Source organism: Phacochoerus africanus, chromosome 2, assembly GCF_016906955.1.
Source record: "Phacochoerus africanus isolate WHEZ1 chromosome 2, ROS_Pafr_v1, whole genome shotgun sequence".
Taxonomy (NCBI): Eukaryota; Metazoa; Chordata; class Mammalia; order Artiodactyla; family Suidae; genus Phacochoerus; species Phacochoerus africanus.
In genome coordinates, this window is record NC_062545.1 from 274,069,310 (window position 1) to 274,089,275 (window position 19,966).

Consider the following 19,966-nt stretch of genomic DNA (forward strand, 5'->3'; position numbering starts at 1 on the left):
AGACCTCACGGGCTGTGCTGTGAGCTCATCGTCCAGACAGCAAGCCCAGCCGTGATTCCCAGGGAAAGGGAGAGGGGGCCATGGGGTGCTGCTATGAACCCATTATAGAGAGATGCAAAGGGGAGGCCCAGAGAGGTGAGGTCACCTGGCGAAGGTCACACAGCCAGTGAGTGGCAGAGGGGAACACAGGCCACACGGAGGTGAGCGCAGGGCTTGGTGCCGGCGGCCAGCTTCCCGTGACATGCTTTCTCCTCATCCCAGTTCCTCCCCAGATCGTGGGCCCCCGGGAACCCCACATACAGGTGTCCGTGGTCCAGGACGAGGAGGCCACTCTGGAATGCAACGCCACAGGGAAGCCCCTGCCCAGGGTGACCTGGGAGCGGGACGGCCAGCCGGTGGGGGCCGAGCCCGGCCTGCGGCTGCAGGACCAAGGTTGGAGCCTGCACGTGGAGCGGGCTCAGGCCACCCACGCCGGGCGCTACAGCTGCGTGGCCGAGAACGTAGCCGGGAGGGCCGAGAGGAGGTTCGAGCTCTCCGTGCTGGGTGAGGACCAGCAGCCTGCTGGAGAGGGGCAGGAAGGGGGCCAGACTGGAGGAGGCAGGGCTGCTTCGGTCCCCAAGCTGGGCTCCCAGGGCCACCCCTGTTTCTGCCCTGAGTCAGGGCTCTGGTGGGGGCTGCTGTTGGGGGAAGCTGCAAACACGGCTCTTGAAATCAGGACTGCCTCCAAATAGCCCTCGTTCCCCTCCCTCTCTCTCCCTGGCTCCCTCTTCCCCTGCCCTCTTCTTTATCCTGCATGACTTGTACATAGTGGGGGAACATGGGAAGTCAGGGTAGCTCCTGTAGCAGGTGACCTTCTTAGCTGAAATGTACAAGCTGAGGAGGAGTTCATGGGGAGCCAGGGGGAGAGGAAGAGTGCCAGGCAGAGGGAACAGACCCTGCGGAGACCTGGAGCACCTTTGTGGCGGCTAGAACAGCCTCGTGATTCCAGCCTTTTCCTGAGCTCCTACTGCATACCTCAGGGGGGTGGAGGCGGGGGGGGCAGGATATGGGGAGGGACAGGTGAGCAGGGGTCCTTTGGGAAGGCCCCCCCCTTTATGCCTCCAGCATTACTGGGGTCCCCAGCCTCGCCCACGTATCCCTGTCTAATAGGGCTCAGCCTCCTTAGCGGATGGAGCGCTGCTGTGTGGCTTTCGGGACCTGTGTTCCCCTTTGCTCTGACTCCCGTCTCGTTTGCTCACTCTTTGCTCCGGACCAGGCTCCATGCTAAGTGCTTTTCACGTGTCCTTGTTGAATCCTCCTGGCGTCCCTTTGAAGGGTCAGGGAAACGGAGGCCCAGCGTGTGGCCACCATTCTCTCCCTGCAGCCGGAGCAGCTCTGCTCCTGTCCCTTTTGCTCCTCAGACTTTGCCTACTGAGGGTGGGGTCCTCGGGAGGGCATTGGTGTGGGGGTCGGGAGGTAGGAGCATACAGCCCCCATCTGCTACCTGAATGCAGCTTCTTTCTGTGTCTAGTGCCCCCGGAGCTCATTGGAGACTTGGACCCACTGATCAATGTCACGGCTGCCTTGCACAGCCCTCTGACGCTGCTCTGTGAAGCTACAGGCATCCCACCCCCAGAAGTCCGTTGGTTCCGAGGCGAGGAGCCCATCAGCCCTGGGGACAACACCTACCTCTTGGCAGGTAAGGTGCTGGTCAGGGGAGAGTCTGGCTCTCAGGTCTGGCCCTCTCTCTCTGTCCATCACACACCTATGACCTCTGCCCCAGAGCTGCCAAGCTTGATTGGGATAACCATCTCAGCTATTGGTCCCCCAAGAGTGCACCCCAAAACTCCGGTCAGGTGAGGTGCTTCAGGAAAAAGAAAAGTGACTTTAAATAAGTTTGGAAAAGGCTTCCTGCTCTGCTCTCTTAGAGACTCAGAGTGACCATGCGTATAGTCAAGGTTCTGATAAGTCCTGCAGCAAAAATTCTCCTGGTGCTTATGTAACATCGCAGACAACTGTAACAAAGTTTCGGAAATGCTGGTCTAAGCACTTTCCCCTCTGAATATTCATCTTCCTCATGAAGTTGGTTTGTGATGGTTCTTAATGGAACACCAATGGGGAAACTGAAGCCAAGAGGCAATCCCATCGGAATCTAGCAGGGACTTCCAGGCCCCCTGAAGCTCAGCCTCAGGGACCCATCAATTGTTCCACACCGCCAAAGCTGGGATGGCAAACAAGTTTCCCCTTGTGCTCCACTTCTGAGCGCTTGGTGGGGGCTGTCAGATTCTTGCGATGCTGCAAATTCAGAGACTGCATCTGGGCTCAGCAGGAAGGAGAGTGGTGATCAATTAGTGATGTCTGTCTTGGGTGCAGGAATAGCAATAATGACGTGTATCTGTGTCTCTGCCTTCCCTGGGGTCTTAGGAGATCCTTTTGTTGCTGTGAGAGGAGCTGGTTCACCTCTGAGAGGAGATGGTCTTTTGCCAGGGCCATCAGGGAATGGGAGTTCAGATCTGAGCCAGAATCACATTAACCATTTCTGTCCTTATAGCCCTGGCTGGTCCACAGCCTAGAGTGTAGCCCAGGGACTGATCCTTCTTATTAGAACAGGGGCCTTGAGTTTACCCTGGTGTGGATCTAATGTCCAGGGGACTCCATCCATCTGTTTACCGTCCTGGGCCTCAGTTTCCCTCTCTGAGAAATGGAACAATATGAGAGATAGACGCATATACATCTAAATAAAATGCCCGGGATTTCCCGTCGTGGCTCAGGGGTAAGGAAACCGACTAGCATCCATGAGGATGCGGATTTGATCCCTGGCCTCACTCCGTGGGTTAAGGATCCAGTTTTGCCATGAGCTGTGATGTAGGTCACAGATGTAGCTCAGATCTGGTATTGCTGTGGCTGTGGCATAGGCTGGTGGCTATAGCTCTGATTTGACCCTTAGCCTGGGAACTTCCCTATGCCACAGGTGCGGCCCTAAACAAAAAAAGAAAAAAGAAAAAGAAGAAAAGACAAAAATTAAAATTAGAAATGAAAAAATAAATATAATGCCTGGCGTGCTTCTCTTCCTGGTGGGCAGCCAGGGCTCCACCCGGGGCAGAAGGCTGCTCATAGCTGGCCCCCCCTTGCCAGGTGGCTGGATGCTGAGGATGACCCGGGCACAGGAGCGAGACAGAGGCCTCTACTCGTGTCTGGCAAGCAACGAGGCTGGGGAGGTTCGGAGGAATTACAGCGTGGAGGTCCTGGGTATGTCACAGCCCTGTTCCCATGGGCCCCCACGGAGCCTTCCCCTTCTACCTGGGAGCTTCCGGGGTGGCCCGGCACAGGCCAAGCCTAGTTGTCTTTGCCTTGTGAGTAGCCTCTTCTCTAAGGCTGCCATAGAACTTTCCAGAAAATGCTGGGGTGAACCCACAATGAAAGGGGGCAAAGATTTTCACTACCACCCAGCTGCCTTCCTCTCATTGGGACCTTCTCCCAGAGGCACTGGTACTGCCTTCAGCTGGCAGCAAATGTTTCTTAAACTCACTGCCCCCTGGCAGCAGGCGTGAGGGGTGGGGACACAGAAGAGAGATGCCGTGGACTCCTGGCTTCCTGCTCCGTGGTTGTTCAGCCTGGTCGGTTAGTGTCTGTCTCCTTGCCTCTCCCAGTTCCTCCCAGCATCGAGAACGAGGACGTGGAGGAGGCAATCAGGGTGCCGGAGGGGCAGACGGCCCACCTGACGTGCAATGCCACAGGTACGGGGCACGCACATGGCAAGTGGACTGGAGGAAGGGCGTGGCGGCAGCTGCGGGAAGGGCGCCCCTGGAGATGCGGGCCCCTGCCCCCAGCCCTGCTGCTTCCCACAGAGGGTCTCTCTGTGTCTTGGACTTGGCACCATGTCCCTGCTCAGCTTTGCACTCTCTGTGCCTCTGTCCCAAGCACGTGTCCCCATTCTTCACCTGACTGCAGATCTCAGCTTCCAGGACCTCCTCAAGGAGGCCTTGGCCGACCCCTTGGGCCCATGGGCTCCTATATGTTCCAGGGCTCCCCTATCCCAGCACTGGCCACATTGGATCACAGTGGCCTTGTGACATCTGTGTACCCCAGGCAGGATCTGAGCTCCTTGAAGACCCAAGGGTGACCTTATTACCATAGTTCCCCCAGTGCCTGGAAGAGGAGGCTCCCATAATGCTTGTGGGCTGGGAGAGATGAGTGGATGGATGGATAGATGGGTGGATGGATGGATAGATGGGTGGATGGATGGGTAGATGGGTGGATGGGTGAAGTGATGGATGGATAGGTAATTGGGAGTACGTATATATATGGGTAAATGGGTGGATGGATGGATGGATGATTGGACGAATGGATGGATAGATGGATGGATGGATGGGTAGATGGATGGGTGGATGGATGGAGAGAGGGATGGATGATTGGATGGGTGGATGGATGGATGGATGATTGGATGGATGGATGGATGATTGGATGATTGGATGGATGGATGGATGGATGATTGGATGGATGGATGGATGTTTGGATGAATGGATGGATAGATGGATGGACGGATGGGTAGATGGATGGGTGGATGGATGGATAGAGGGATGGATGGATGATTGGATGGATGGATGGATGGATGGATGATTGGATGGATGGATGGATGGATGGATGGATGGATGGATGGATGGATGGATGATTGGATGGATGGATGGATGGATGGATGGATGGATGGATGGATGGATGATTGGATGGATGGATGGATGGATGGATGGACGGATGGGTAGATGGATGGGTGGATGGATGATTGGATGGATGGATGGATGGATGGATGTTTGGATGGGTGGATGGATGGATGGATGGATGGATGGATGGATGGATGATTGGATGATTGGATGGATGGATGGATGGATGATTGGATGGATGGATGGATGTTTGGATGAATGGATGGATAGATGGATGGACGGATGGGTGGATGGATGGATGATTGGATGGATGGATGGATGGATGGATGATTGGATGGATGGATGGATGGATGGATGGATGGATGGATGGATGATTGGATGGATGGATGGATGGATGGATGGATGGATGGATGATTGGATGGATGGATGGATGGATGGATGGACGGATGGGTAGATGGATGGGTGGATGGATGATTGGATGGATGGATGGATGGATGGATGTTTGGATGAATGGATGGATAGATGGATGGACAGATGGGTAGATGGATGGGTGGATGGATGGATGGATGGATAGAGGGATGGATGATTGGATGGGTGGATGGATGGATGGATGGATGGATGGATGGATGATTGGATGGGTAGATGGATGGATGGATGGATGGATGGACGGATGGGTAGATGGATGGGTGGATGGATGGATAGAGGGATGGATGATTGGATGGATAGATGTATAAAATGAATAACTGCCTTTCTGTCCAGTCTGTCTGTACCAAGCCATCTCTGCCTACAATCTGGTCAAACCACACAGGAAAGGGCTGAAGCCAGGCTTGGTGGCTGTTTCTGTGTCGGGCCCGGCTGCCCAGGCCTCCAGACTGTGGTGGGAAATAGATATCTCCTGCTCCATTTTGGAACAACCTCTGATCTCTGGTTTGACCTGGTCCAAACCTGCTCAGTTGTCTCACCTGCCTCTCCCCTCTGCACACAGGCCACCCACAGCCCAATGTCACATGGTTCAAGGACGGCCGGCCCCTGGCTGGTGGAGACACCTACCGCATTTCTCCCGAGGGGGGCCTCCTGCAGGTCCTCCAGGCCAACCTGTCCAACGCAGGCCACTACTCCTGCATTGCAGCCAATGCCATAGGGGAGAAGACCAAACACTTCCAGCTCAGCGTGCTGGGTAAGTGCTGAGCATCTCCTGGCCACCCCGGATGCCGGCAGGAGGCAGAACCAAGGTGACCAGCTCCTTGCAGACAGCTTCCCCCGAACCCTTTATTATTTTTCTTCCACTTCAGCAACAACAAAAATAATGTTAGCAGCAATAAGGGCCTAACATCTACCACGGGCCAGGCATTTGGACAGGCCTGATGAGTTGAATCTTTACAACAACCCTGGGGTGTGGGAGATGTGCTTGTCCCCATGTCACCAGTGAAGCCCTGAGGCTTAGAGAGGTGGGGGTTCACACCCAGGCTGTCAGTCATCCACGGGTCATCAGCATGAACTGTCTCCTTAGGAGAAACAGGGACCTAGAAGGTGAGAGAGACACAGGCTGGTTAAATGAAAACCTGTTTCTAAAAATGCTCTTGGGGAGTTCCCACAGTGTCGCAAAGGAATTGGCGCTGTCTCTGCATTTCTGGTGTTGCTGCAGCTGTGGCGTAGGTCACAACTGCAGCTCTGATTCCTGGCCTGGAAACTCCATATGCCTCTGGGCAGCCAAAAAAAAAAAAAAAAAAAGACAGGAGTTTCGGTTGTGGCCCAGCAGAAACGAACCTGACTAGTATCCATGAAGATATGGGTTCGATCCCTGGCGTCAATCAGCGGGTTAAGGATCTGGCGTTGCCATGAGCTGTGGTGTAGGTCGCAGATGTGGCTTGGATCCCACATTGCTGTGGCTGTGGTGCAGGCCGGCACCTGCAGCTCTGGTTCACCCCCTAGCCTGGGAACGTCCATATGCTGCGAGTGTGGCCCTAAATAGACACACACAAAAGAAGACAATAAAATAAAATTAAAACGCTGTTAGTTTTAAGGGAGAGTCCCCAGCAGAGGCTGAAAGAGGAGATTTGGAGACCAATGCAAGCAGAGCTGGAGTTCCTGCTGTGGCGCAGTGGGTTAAGAATCTGCCTGCGGTGGTGCTGTTTGCTGCAGAAGTGCAGGTTCAAAAACAAAAAAGCAGTGCTATGCTACTCAACAGGGAACAAAACTCCACCTCCACCTCTTATCAGAGAGTGGTACAAACTGGAACCATAAGCAGAATTGGGAAGGCTCTGGGGACTCTTGGGGAATCTGAGGCAGAACGCTCCAGCCTCCCCGGCGGTACTGCTTCGTGGTGCAGAGCCTGGGCCCTGGGCCCCCCAGGCCTGAACTCAAGTCCAGCCGCCCAGGGCAGCGTTCCCTCCGCTTCCCATCTGTGGAAGGCGAATAGGGAAACACCGGAGCCAAGCACCAGGGTTGAAGGCTTTTCTGGACCCTTGGGCCCAAGGTGAAAAGTCTTTTTTAATGAGCACACGCCCTGCCCCACCGCAGTGGTTCCCACCATCCTGGGGGCGGCCGAGGACAGTGCGGATGAGGAGGTGACAGTGACCGTCAACAACCCCATCTCTCTGATCTGCGAGGCCCTGGCCTTTCCCTCCCCCACCATCACCTGGATGAAGGATGGGGCTCCCTTTGAGGCCTCGAACAACATCCAGCTGCTCCCAGGTGATGCTCTCGAGGGGGTGGGGGGGGCGAGCGAGAGGGCAGGTGACGGAAGAGACCCATGAGCCTGAGTAAATGCCTGGGGGTGACCCTGGCCACTGCCCCCCCCACCCCAAGCAGGCACCCATGGGCTGCAGATCCTGAATACCCAGAAAGAAGATGCAGGCCAGTACACCTGCCTGGTCACCAATGAGCTGGGAGAGGCTATGAAGAACTACCACGTGGAAGTCCTCAGTGAGTCCGGACCCCCCAGGGCCCCAGCCAGGGGGGCAAGAGGCCGCCCGGGAAGCCTGGGCTGCACGTGACACCCCAGGCGTCTTCCTGTGGCTTGTGTCCTTTGAGGGTCACTGGCCAGCCCAGGATGGCTCCAGTCGGGTTGGGCCGAGGATTTAGGAGGAGGGGACCAGGGCGTTGGGACTTGGGGCACATGAATGCCCAGACCCACACTGCTCCTGGCCTTTAATCTGCCCCTTGCCCTGCAGGGGAACCAGAGGGCCCCCAGTGGGCAAGCCGCTGCCCCCAGAAAGACCCCCAGAGGTCACTCCAGGAATCCCCCTGCCTTAGATCTGCCCTGTCCTGGAACCATCTCTTCCCAGAGGGGGGTGGCTTTCCAGGGTCCCTGTCCCTCTGCTCTCTGGAGCCAGCCCGCCCCCCCCCCCATCTCTGGGATGGGCCTGGGCCCGGGGAAGCTCAGGGGCACAGCGCCTGTTCCCCAGGCCTGGGCCTCAGACGCCTGTGTGGTTTCCAGTCCCTCCCTCCATCTCTAAAGACGACCCCTCGGGGGAGGTCGGCGTGAAGGAAGTGAAGACCAAGGTCAACAGTACCTTGACCCTGGACTGTGAGAGCTGGGCCGTGCCCCCGCCCACCATCAGCTGGTACAAGGATGGACGGGTGAGCTGGGGGCTCCCTGGCGGCCTCAGGCTCCCAGTCTGGTCCCTCTCGTCTGCTTGGAACCTTTTAGAAAAGGCGTCAAAGCTCCAGCTCCCAGAGCTGGCCTGGGCCCTGTCCCACCGTCTGTATTTCAGTATGAAACCCAGTGCTTTGTAGAAAACAAGTCTCACAGACGTTAAACTCTATTCGTTCATAGAATTCTCTTCCGATTTTTAAGATATAGGGATTTGGTGTTCAAAAATTGTCAGGTGTTCCTACCTCTTTATGTTATTATTATTGTTGTTTTTTTTTTTAGGGCTGAACCCCTGACATATGGAGGTTCCCAGGCTAGGGGTCCAATCAGAGCTACAGCTGCCAGCCTACGCCAGAGCCACAGCAACGCGAGATCCGAGCCGCGTCTGCGACCCACACCACAGCTCATGGCAACGCCGGATCCTTAACCCGCTGAGCGAGGCCAGGGATGGAACCCGCAACCTCATGGTTCCTAGTCAGATTCATTTCCACTGCGCCACAACGGGAACTCCTTTATGTTATATTTTCAAAGCTGGATGAAGACGGAAGTACATTCGTCTGGGGGCGCTGAGCCCTTCATCTCTGGTCTCTCTCCCCTCTTCCCTCCCCAGCCTGTGACTCCCAACCAGCGCGTGCACATCCTCGGGGAAGGGCGGCTGCTCCAGATCCAGCCCACGCAGCTCTCCGATTCCGGGCGGTACCTGTGCGTGGCCACCAATGTGGCTGGCGAGGATGACCAGGACTTCAACGTGCTCATCCAGGGTGAGTAGGGGCCGCGGGTGGCAGTGGTGGCATGGCTGGGGTAGGGAGCGGCTGTGCTTCCGGGGTGGCCTGGCGGGAGGACTCTGTTCCTGGCTGTTCACCCCATTACCCTGCTATCTGGCACGTCCAGCCCCCAGACCCCTGGCCTGGGCCCTTTCATTCATGACAGGGACAGTCACTGTCCCACTGGGCCTTCATTTTACCTTGATGAAGTGTGGCTGATCAAAGGAGGTGGCCTTGAGGGCCCCCTCGGATTCCAAAAGCTGGTGATTTTGTGCCTCTCTGCTCTAAGGCACCCCCTCCAGCTAATGCTTAGTTTCTGGCTTCTTCCCCTGAGAAATATCAGTGTGTCACAAGAATGAGTCTGCTAGACACCAGCTCCTGGGGGTTCCCTGGTGGCTCAGAGGGTTAAAGACTTGGCATTGTCACTGCTGTGGCTCTGGTTGCTGCTGTGGCTTGGGTTTGATCCCTGGCCTGGGAACTTCCTCATGCTGCAGGCATGGCCAAAAAGAAAAAAAAAAAAAAAAGACACGCGCTCCAGGAAGAAGCGCATTATCCTAGTGCCTAGCATAGTAGTTGCTCAATAAACACCAGTAAATGGAGTGAGTGAATCCTAAAAGTGCCTTGACTGACGGGATTGGCTCAAACAGTGGAATTTCCAAGCCTGGGGGAGACTGGGGGAGTCTCTTGGAGCCGAGGTGCATCCCCTCCCCTCCTCTGTGGGTCCTGATAGCTTTGCTGCCCTCCCCAGTGCCCCCCATGTTCCAGAAGGTGGGAGATGCCAGTGCCCCCTTTGAGACCCTGTCCCAGATGGAAGAGGCCCGGGGTGGGGTGACAGAATACCGGGAGATCGTGGAGAACAACCCCGCCTACCTGTACTGCGACACCAACGCGGTCCCGCCCCCGGAGCTCACCTGGTACCGGGAGGACCAGCCCCTCTCAGCCGCGGACGGGGCGTCTATTCTGCAAGGTAGGCCCGGGCTGCGCAGAGAAGCGGGGCGTTTGCAGGCGGGCATCGGGGTCACACCCAGGGCAGAGGTGGTCTCCTCAGCTGCTTTCCTGCAAGTCCTTGAGCTCTCCCGTGTGCTGCTTGCTGTGTGACCTGCGTAGGGCCCGTGACCACTCTGGACCTTCGCTGCCTTTTGTAAACTCGGGATAGAAATTCTTTACAGGCTGTTTTTGTTTTTGCGGTTTTTTTTTTTCTTCTTTTTTTTAGGGCCACACTGGTGGCATATGGAGGTTCCCAGGCAAGGGTCCAATTCGAGCTACCACTGCTGGCCTACACCACAGCCATAGCAACACGGGATTCGAGCCGCGTCTGCAACCTACACCACAGCTCACGGCAACACCGGCTCCTTAACCCATTGAGCAAGGCCAGGGATCGAACCCACAACCTCATGGTTCCTAATCGGCTTCGTTTCCACTGCGCCACAGTGGGAACTCCTCTTTACAGGTTTGAAGGCAGGAACAAGGTCCCCTTCTGCCTCTGGTTTTTAGGACAGAGGTTCTCTGGGCCGTGCCCACCTCTGGGCTTCATGGTCTGTGATGCGCTGGCCCCTTTCCCTGGAGCCGGGGGAGGGGGTTCCTTTGTTAAGATCTTGTGACCCCCAGTGCTGAAGAAGCTCTCACTGGACTCTGATGACCACCCAGGGTCCAAGCTCATGGCTCCTGTGACATATTCTCTTTCTTTTTTACTGCTTTAAAATTTTGCTTATTTAAGGTTATTTAATTTTTTTAAATAACCCTTTTATTTTAGAATAGTTTTTTTGTGGATGGTTTTGAATTAAAAGGCTCCAGGGGTGGAGCTTGAATCTGGCCCACGCCTGGCTTCTCTGGGAGGCGGGCAGCGGGCAGAACTGGGAGATGCTGCAGGCACAGAGCCTAAAGGGAGTGGCATCTCAGCTTAGGATTCACGTGGCGTCCTGCCAGGCTTGGGCCAGTGGTGGCGTTGGCCTGTAGGGGGGTGGTGGGAGGGGGAGGCGGTGGGTTACAGGATGAGCAAGTGGGTTATAGAAAGTTCTTATTGAACCCTTAACCTGAGCACGGCCCTCTGACCTGGGTACACAGTGAGCCCAGTCACATGCTGAGCCCTCCAATCCCACCACTGGCCTCTGAACTTGGCCGCTGACCCCTAATCCTGGGTACATGGTGGTCACGGTCACAGCTGTCCTTAATTCTGACTCATCATAGATTGACCTCATATATCAAGTCACCCCCCCCCCACAATGGCCACTGCCTCCCCAGTCCCAACCTCTGTTCCTCGACCCTTCACCTAATGAGCCCCTGATTTTAATCCTGGTCACAAGCCCCCCACAGCCTGAGGCCGTCCCCCAAACCAGAATCCCGAGCACACCGTGACCTGAGCCCGGCCCCCACCAGAGACCAGCTCCATCCCCCACTGATGCTCGAATCTGGCCCTAGCTGGTTCTTGGTCACAGAGGGTCCCAGGTGACGCCCCCATCACCCCCCACCCCCAGCCACCCCAGCCTCCTAAGAGCCTCTGCCTGGACATTTGCCCATCTCTCTGCCTCCTCCCTCTGCCTCCATCGAGGAGCTGGGCTCAGCACCGCTCAGGTTCCCATCTGTAAGATGGGAGTAGTAGCAGCACCGAGAGTTAGAGGCCAGGGCACCGCTCGGCCCAGAGCCTGGCACAGCACGGGCTGTCCCCGCGCTTTATCTGGTCCCTCAACCGGAGACCTGGGCAGAGCAGGCGGCTCTGCATTTCACAAGTGAGGTTGGGGGGGAGGTGTCAGGGATGTGTCCCGGGTCCCCTCCAGGGGAAAGAGCGGCTTTCCTCGCCCTGGCTCAGGCCTCTGTCCCCATGTCCCCGCAGGAGGCCGGGTCCTACAGATCCCCCTGGTGCGTGCGGAGGACGCCGGCCGGTACTCATGCAAGGCCTCCAACGAGGTGGGCGAGGACTGGCTGCACTACGAGCTGCTGGTACTGAGTGAGTGGCCCGGCCTGGGGGCGGGGAGGGGAGGGGGGGGTCTCAGGTCTTGACCCCAAATGGGGTCAAGGCAGAGGGCATGTTTCGCCCTGCTGTACTCGGAGGTTGACAATGTAGAGGTGGCGCGCCTGGGCTCTGAAACCAGACAGGACTGGGTTCAAGTTCCAAGTGAGCTGCTGCCCAGCTGTGTGACCTTGAGCAAATCACCTCCCTCTCTGCGCCCCAGATGCCTCAGCTCTATCGGGGTCTGGGAGGACTTGGTGGGCAGGTTACAAGGAGGCCCAGCCAGCGCCTGGCACCAAGTGCCACTCTTGCCTCCATCCCCCTGCCCCCTCCTCCCCCCGAGACCTTTCCCAGAGAGGTGCCCGCTCCTCACCCTCCTCTCCCCCACCCCAGCCCCGCCCGTGATCCTGGGGGACACGGAGGAGCTGGTGGAGGAGGTGACTGTCAACGCCAGCAGCACTGTCAGCCTCCAGTGCCCGGCCCTGGGCAACCCTGTGCCCAGCATCTCATGGCTCCAGAATGGGCTGCCCTTCTCCCCAAGCCCACGGCTGCAGGTCCTGGAGGACGGGCAAGTCTTGCAGGTCAGGGCCACTTCCCACTTGGGCTAAAGGCGGCTGCTGTGACTCAGCGCTGACTCTCTGGGGACCAAGGGGCTGCCAGGACCTGTGCCAAACAAGGCACTTTGCCTGAAACCAGGGTGGGGCCCCTGGGATGTAATTCAGGCCCCTAAATAATCATGCATGAGAAGGCTTGAGGGGCTACACATAGCACCTGAAAAAGATGCATCAGCGTGCTGCCTGGGAGCCCAGCGCGGCACAGGGCAGCCTTCCTCAGAAATGCCATCGAATGCTCAGAGCCGTGCCCAGCACCCAGGAACCTCAGGCAGCACCTCGGCCACCCAGTATCCAGACACAGCTGCACGGGGCTGCCTGGAGCCCAACACAGCACGGAGCCGCCCTCCGCGGGGCTGGGGGCGGGACCATTGTCACCATCTGGTTTGCTACAGGGCATCGTCCGTCAGCTTCACGTCCCCCCGAATGTCGCAGATGGACGTGGAGTGACCCCCTGAGTGTTGCTCCGTGTAGACAAAGTGGTCTTCCGAGGGGCCTCCTCCTGGTGGGGGCCGTGCCTCAGGTGGGTGGGAGGGACCCCTCACACGGCTCCTGGGGGAGCCCAGAGCCATCAGGCCGGTGGCACGTGCCCACAGGTTTCCACGGCGGAGGTGGCTGACGCTGCCAGCTACATGTGTGTCGCCGAGAACCCGGCGGGCTCCGCGGAGAAGCTGTTCACCCTCAGGGTACAAGGTGAGCCGGGCTGAGCCGGCAGCCCCTGCGGGGGTCCCCAGCTGGCGAGGGGCCGCTGCTCTGGGTCTGCCCCAGTGCACTGCATGGGCTTACTGCGCGGGCAGACACAGCACCTCAGTCCCACCGGCGTCCTGGGCTCTGGGCCTGCGCCGGCTGTCCCCCAGGAGAGAGAACACTGGGGGACCCTGGTCACTTAGGGCCACCTCCAGATAAATTTAAGCAACTTCAGAGGCTGCCAGAAGCATGGCTCTTCTGAGGCCATACAGCACCATGATTGAGCCCTTACTGTGTTCCTGGCGAGGGGCTGAGCCCTCTCCCCTTCCAGCAAAGCGGGAGGTTAGCTTGGTTTTAGGCCTGTGGAAACAGACTCAGAGCCATGACGCAGTGGGCTGTCCCCACCTGGGACCGGTCCTCTCAGCCTCTGCATTCTTGTGACGCCTGCGTCTCCGTGACCATGAGGTCTGCCTCCAGCTGAGGGGCAGCTGTGGGAGGAGGGACCACAGTGTCAGGCCCTCAAACCTGAGCTGATATTCTGGCTCTGCCACTGAGCAGCTGCGTGGCCTTGGAAAGGTGACTCTCCCTCTCTGATCCCTGAGCCCCCATGTTGGCATCTCTCAGATGGCTCTGACAAAGAGGGGCTGCTGCCCAGGGTAGTGGAGAAACTCCATGAAGCCCCTGTGTTCCATGCTGTGCCTTTCTGCTCCCCTGCCATTGTGCCTGGTCATGTGTCTTTCTTTATCCTGGTGGTTGCGGGGACAGCCCCACCACGCATCGCAGGTCTGAACTCGGAGCAGGTCACCGCCGTCCTTGGCAACAGTGTCTCCTTCCCTTGTGAAGTCCATGCTCACCCGAGCCCCGAGGTCACGTGGTACAAGGACGGCCGGGCCCTCCCCCTGGGAGAAAAGGTCTTCCTCCTGCCTGGTGGGTAAACTGAAACTTGGGGACCAGCTCTGAGGCTTCGTGGGGAGCCAGGGTTGTTTCCCTGAACTTGGCACCCCACTGGGAGTCTGGGAGGGCTTTAGGATCCTGGGCAAGGAGCCTGGGGCCTGGAGCTGGTTCGCTGGTGCCAGGGCCGGCTCCCCCACCCCCACCCCCGACAGGCACCCACACCCTGCAGCTGGCTCGGGCACAGCCCTCAGACTCTGGGATGTACACGTGTGAAGCCCTCAATGCTGCCGGCCGGGACCAGAAGCAGGTGCAGCTTAGTGTGCTGGGTACGTCCTGTCTGTCCCCCTGCAGTACTGTCCTTCAATCATCTCCCAGCCCTGCATCCCTCAGGCAGCACTGCCAGGAAAGAGGCTGCCAATGGGCCCAGTGGGAGGAGCGGGACACCCCGTGGCCTCTGCAGCAGTGGCATCTTGGGGGGGGGGCGGGGTTAGGATCTTGATTTTTAGAGCTGGACACACGGGTTTTTTGGTTTGTTTTTTGTTTTGTTTTGTTTTGTTTTTGTTTTTTTGCTTTTTTAGGGCCACACCTACAGCACATGGAGGTTCCTAGGCTAGGGGTCGAATCAGAGCTGCAGCCACTGGCCTACACCGCAGCTACAGCCATGCGGGATCTGAGCTGCATCTGCGACCCACGCGGCAGCTTGCAGCAACTCCGGATCCTTAACCCGCTGAGCGAGGCCAGGAATTGAACCCATGTCCTCATGATACTAGTTGGGTTCGTTACCACTGAGCCACAGCGGGTACTCCCAGACACACTTGGGTTTGAAATCAGTTGTGCACTTATTTGCTCTGTGGCCTTGGGTGCCTTACGTCCCCTCTGAGCCTCGGAACTCTCACCTGGAAGGTGACGCTGGTATAAGGATTTGGTGGTGGCTTGTGAGCGCTTTGGAGCTGAGGCAGGGACAGCAGGACAATGGCAGAAGCTGGCCCAGGAGGGGCCCTTCCCGGGCCTGACTGATCATGAGGGTCTCTGCAGGGAGCCTGTTTGGGGGCTCCTGGTCGTTGGAATCCTCCTGGGGGAAAGCTGGCCCAAGATGTCACAAACCAGGACTCCCTGGGGGGTTCTTCTTAGCCTCCAGGGCAGGTTCATTCATTCATGCCTATTCATTCACTTGTGCCTGTTGACCTACTCTGCACGCGATGGCCGTGCCAGGTCCGGTGGCTCACAGGAGTGGGAGCTTCTACATTGGTTTGCTGGCAGGATGGGGGCTGTGGACCCCATGGAGGGCTCTAACCTAGCTGGGATCTACCCTGTGTAGGAAAGAGCCTGGGAGGGCATCCGAGCATCTCCCGCAATTGGGAGGCTGAGCTCAGAGAGGGCAAGCGGCTTTTCCCAAGTCACCCAGCAGGTCCTTGGCATGCTGGCCTGGATTCTCTCCTTCCAGCTCCCTAGGTCTGTACCATCCCCTAGAGTGGGGTCTGCTGCGTGACCCTGGTCTCTCCGTGGGCTGTTCACCTGTGGCTGGGGCCGGGGAGGACCCCAGGAAGTCTGTGGCATCTCACTCAGCTTCTCTCCTGCCCCAGTTCCCCCCAAATTCAAGCAGGCTCCCAGCGGTCCCCAGGATGCAGTCGTGGTGAGGGCGGGGGACACAGCCGTCCTGAACTGTGAGACAGACTCATTCCCAGAGGCGGCTGTGACCTGGCACAAGGATGGGCAGCCCCTGGTCCTGGCACAGCGGACCCAAGCTCTGCTGGGGGGGCCGAGGCTGGAGATTCGAGATGCCCAGGTGAGCCATCTGGTGGTGTGAATGGCCCTTGGGGACGACACCACCCAGTCTTGGTGAGCTGGTTGGAGGACGGGGGCTCAGTGCAGCTGAGTGGCAGGGTGTGGAGGCCGCTCATTGGCCTCTGGAACCCCGCATCAACATTAGCAACCTCTTGGGTGGGAAATGTGGGACAAGCACAGGGCCCCAGATCCGGCCCTGCGCTGACTCATGTCTTGGAGCGGGTCAGCACCCTGCCACCTGCCTGCTTCCCCAGGATCTAAGAATTTGTTTGTTTGTTTTTTTTCTTTTGTCTTTTTAGGGCCATACCTGCAGCTTCTGGAGGTTTCCACGCTAGGGGTTGAATTGGAGCCGTAGCTACTGGCTTATGCCACAGCCACAGTAATGCCAGATCTGAGCCCCAGCTTGCGGCAACGCCATGTCCTTAACCCACTGAACGAGGCCAGGGATCAAACCCACATCCTCCTGGATACTAGTTGGGTTCTTAACCCACTGAGCCACAGTGGGAACTCCTTCCACAGGATCTAGGAACCTTTCCCCTCTGGTTATGACTCCCTGGGAGTCTGTTCCACCTGCCTTTCCCCATCCCCTCCCTGCGTGGATTAGACACTCACAAGTGTTCACTGGATGGGCATTGGCTGCTCCTCTGGAAATGCACCGGGCCCTCCCCTCCTGGATCAGCCCCATCCCCACAGCGAGGGGCTTTCTTCTCCAGACTCGGCTGACACGCAGGCCCGGGTGGGTGGGGTCTGGATCCCGTGCACTCACCTTCCATCAGCCTTCTGCATCCGGAGGCTCTTGGGAAAGGCCAGAGGGCCCCACCTCCCCTTAGGCTCCCCAGGCAGGACTAGCCTATCTGGGGACTCCTCACTCCGGAAGTTTCTGGGGTCTAGCTGTTTGGGGGGAAGCCCGAGGTAGACCCACCCCGGCCGCGTGCACAGTCATCATGCGCCGATTCCATCCCAGGTGTTGGATAAAGGTTTATACAGCTGCAGAGTCAGCAATGCCGCCGGGGAGGCTGTGCGGGCCTTCATCCTGACCGTCCAGGGTAAGCTGGGGACCGGCCTGCGAGCATCGCCGTGGGACCCCTAGCAGCACACAGGGCTGCCAAGGTTGGGAGGGGCAGTGGCTGAAAACGGCGGGGCGTGGGGGGAGGTGTTGCTGAGCGTTGAGGCTGTGGGGGACACCACCTGTCTGCCGCAGATGGCAAAGCCTGTGGCCTCCCCCCCAGGGGGACAGTGGATGGGCCCAACCCTGAGCCATATTGAATACCAGAGTTGGAAACTATTGATACCAGGTCTGCTGCTCAAAGCTCATAGCTCCTCCTCCTGATGGCCACCTTGGTGAACAGTGGGAAGGGCTGAACATCTGGTTTCTGAGGGAGAAGATGTTTCATCTGAGCACAGCCATCTCCGTTCCATTGGTCGTGGCTGCCTGAGGTGCATGACATCATCCTGGCTGAGCAGGAGAGAGTGTTGGGATTGATTAGTGATGTCTGCCCTGGCAGAGGCATAGGCCTGCTGGTGCCATAGCCACCCTTGGGCTAAGTGGTCTCCTCCTGGGCTCTGCTTTGTAAATGTTTTGAAACAAGCAGCTGCTGGTTGTATTTACAATTGTGAATAAAATAACGCATAGCTCCAAAAGTGACAAAGAATAAAATGTCAACTCCTAACCACAGGGAGGGGCATCTTGGGCATCTCTGGTCTGTCTGAGAGGAAGGAAGTTGTGGGGAGGTGGGCAGAGTGAGAGTCAGGATTCTGGGAATCTGGCTTCTCTCCCACAGTGCCCCCAACATTTGAGAACCCCAAGACGGAGATCGTGAGCCAGACGGCTGGGAGCCCCCTTGTCCTGAGCTGTGATGTGACTGGGGTCCCTGCACCTACCGTGACTTGGCTGAAGGACAGAATGCCCGTAGGTGAGTGTGTCAGTCCTTGTCTTTTAGTGCCAATTATTCCTTTTTTTTTTTTTTGTCTTTTTAGGGCCACATCCATGGCATATGGAAGTTCCCATGACAGGGGTGGAATCAGAACTGTAGCTGCCGGCCTACACCATAGCCACAGCCATACCAGATCCGAGCCATGTCTGCGACCTACACCACAGCTCACAGCCACACTGGATCCTTAACCCACTGAGCGAGGCCAGGGATCGAATCCTCATCCTCATGGATCCTAGTCGGGTTTGTTAACTACTGAGCCATAATGGGAACTCCTATTGCTTTAAAAAATATATATATATATATATTTTTTTTCTGGCTGCACCCACAGCATATGGAAGTTGCTGGGTCAGGAATGTGGATGTGAGTCCAAGCCACAGCTGCAACCTATGCTGGATCCTTTAACCCACTATGTCGGGCTAGGGATTGAACCCCCACCTCCTCAGCGACTTGAGCCACTGCAGTTGAATTCTTAACCTACTGCGGCCACAGCAGGAACACCTTCATTCCTTTTTTAAGTTCATTTTTTTTTCATCGTTTTTTATGGCGGATCATTCCGCTGTGTGGATATATCACATTTGGCTTATCCACCCATCAGTTGAGGGACATTAGTGTCGTTTCCCCCTTTCGGCTGTGATGGATAAGGTGCCGAAGTTCATGTACAAGTGTCTGGGTGGCTTGCGTGCTTTCCTTTCTCTGACGTGTACCTGGGAGTGGAATGGCCCCGGGCCCTGTTCTCTCCTGCCTCCAGCTCTTGGCACACGCTGTTACCTCCCTGAAATACCCACCCCGGACTCCCCAGACCACCTCCACCTTCACTGGGCTGGTTCACACTCACCTTCAAGTCCCAGCTGAGACTCACCTTGTCCAGAAGCCTGGCGGGGTCTCCCCAGGGTCCGTCAGGGCTTCGCAGGGCTGGGCATGGAAAACCGCGCCTGCGTCACGGTCTCTGATGCATTTTGAACTCCTCGAGGACAGGGACCATGTTTCACGCATCTTCAATTCCCAGGCTCGCTGTTGGACATGTAGTAGTTGCTCAGCACATTTTGTGTTGAAAGGCTGAGGACGGATGAGGATCTGGAGAGGCCAGGCCAGCCTGGGCTGGTGCAGTTAGAGAGGGCTTCTGGGTGGACATGCCCTTGGAGAGCATGGAGCAGGAGGCATTCCAGACTGGGGGAGGGCACCCAGCCTGAGCAGAGACCCCCGGGGCAGCCCCTAGAGTGACTTGTGGGGGGGCGGTCAGTGAGAAGCTGGTTCACCTTGATTGATGGGGTGGGGGAGGAGAAGGTTGGGAAGAGGGTGGGAGATGAGGTGGGCCTGAGAGTCAGCAGGCAGAGAAGCAGGTCCTGGATGCCAAGAGGAGTGGGGTCCCTTGGGAAGAAATGTTCCCAGGCTTAGGAAGTCCGGAAGCGTTGGTTGTAAGGACCAGAGCAAGGCACAGAGTCCAGGCTGGGGAGGGCTGTGATGTGGACGGCAAGGGCCTGCCCGTGTCTGGGCCTCAGTTTCCCCATAAGAAAGGAGTGAGTGGCTCAAGGGGTTCTAGGATCTTCCCAGACTTGTGAGTCAGGGACCCTCTTGGGGGGGTCACATGACATTTGTGTCTGGGCCCAGGAGTGGCACCTGGGCGGTGGGTCTGAGTGAGTGAGGTCCTGCCACGCCGCTCTGTCCCACAGAGAGCAGTGTGGCACACGGCGTGGTCTCCCGGGGTGGCCGCCTCCAGCTGAGTCACCTGCAGCCAGCCCAAGCTGGCACCTACACGTGTGTAGCTGAGAACGCCCAGGCCGAGGCCCGCAAGGACTTCGTGGTGGCCGTGCTGGGTATGTCTGTACCCTGCGCCCCTGTGTCCTAGCCCCATGCCAGCCCCTGCCCCAAGCCTCACCGCAGCCCCTGCCACAGTGGCCCCCCGGATCCGGAGCTCGGGCACCACGCATGAGCACAGCGTCCTGGAGGGCCAGGAGGTACGGCTGGACTGCGAGGCTGATGGGCAGCCACCACCTGATGTGGCCTGGCTGAAGGACGGTGGCCCCCTGGGCCAGGGCACGGGCCCCCACCTCCGGTAAGACTTGGCCTCGCCTCCCCCTTCCCCGGGGGCAGGTCTTACAGGCCCTCATGCAC

At 57.7% G+C, this 19,966-nt stretch overlaps 1 protein-coding gene across 7 annotated transcripts in view; it reads left to right on the forward strand.

Annotated features, from left to right (window-relative positions):
• HMCN2 (hemicentin 2) overlaps positions 1 to 19,966 on the forward strand; it is a 162,589-nt gene that overhangs the window by 101,218 nt on the left and 41,405 nt on the right. For 5 of the 7 annotated variants that reach the window (XM_047768690.1, XM_047768686.1, XM_047768691.1 and 2 more), the window contains exons 45-64: positions 262 to 543; positions 1,511 to 1,678; positions 3,115 to 3,228; positions 3,630 to 3,716; positions 5,623 to 5,814; positions 7,158 to 7,331; positions 7,446 to 7,562; positions 8,077 to 8,219; positions 8,843 to 8,993; positions 9,745 to 9,963; positions 11,827 to 11,940; positions 12,337 to 12,524; positions 13,151 to 13,247; positions 14,007 to 14,168; positions 14,348 to 14,461; positions 15,719 to 15,921; positions 16,885 to 16,966; positions 17,702 to 17,833; positions 19,525 to 19,668; positions 19,748 to 19,907. In XM_047768690.1, the coding sequence (XP_047624646.1) occupies positions 262 to 543; positions 1,511 to 1,678; positions 3,115 to 3,228; positions 3,630 to 3,716; positions 5,623 to 5,814; positions 7,158 to 7,331; positions 7,446 to 7,562; positions 8,077 to 8,219; positions 8,843 to 8,993; positions 9,745 to 9,963; positions 11,827 to 11,940; positions 12,337 to 12,524; positions 13,151 to 13,247; positions 14,007 to 14,168; positions 14,348 to 14,461; positions 15,719 to 15,921; positions 16,885 to 16,966; positions 17,702 to 17,833; positions 19,525 to 19,668; positions 19,748 to 19,907 (3,043 nt within the window). The remainder of the gene's footprint in view (positions 1 to 261; positions 544 to 1,510; positions 1,679 to 3,114; positions 3,229 to 3,629; positions 3,717 to 5,622; positions 5,815 to 7,157; positions 7,332 to 7,445; positions 7,563 to 8,076; positions 8,220 to 8,842; positions 8,994 to 9,744; positions 9,964 to 11,826; positions 11,941 to 12,336; positions 12,525 to 13,150; positions 13,248 to 14,006; positions 14,169 to 14,347; positions 14,462 to 15,718; positions 15,922 to 16,884; positions 16,967 to 17,701; positions 17,834 to 19,524; positions 19,669 to 19,747; positions 19,908 to 19,966) is intronic. The other 2 variants (XM_047768687.1, XM_047768689.1) reach the window with 1 other exon arrangement.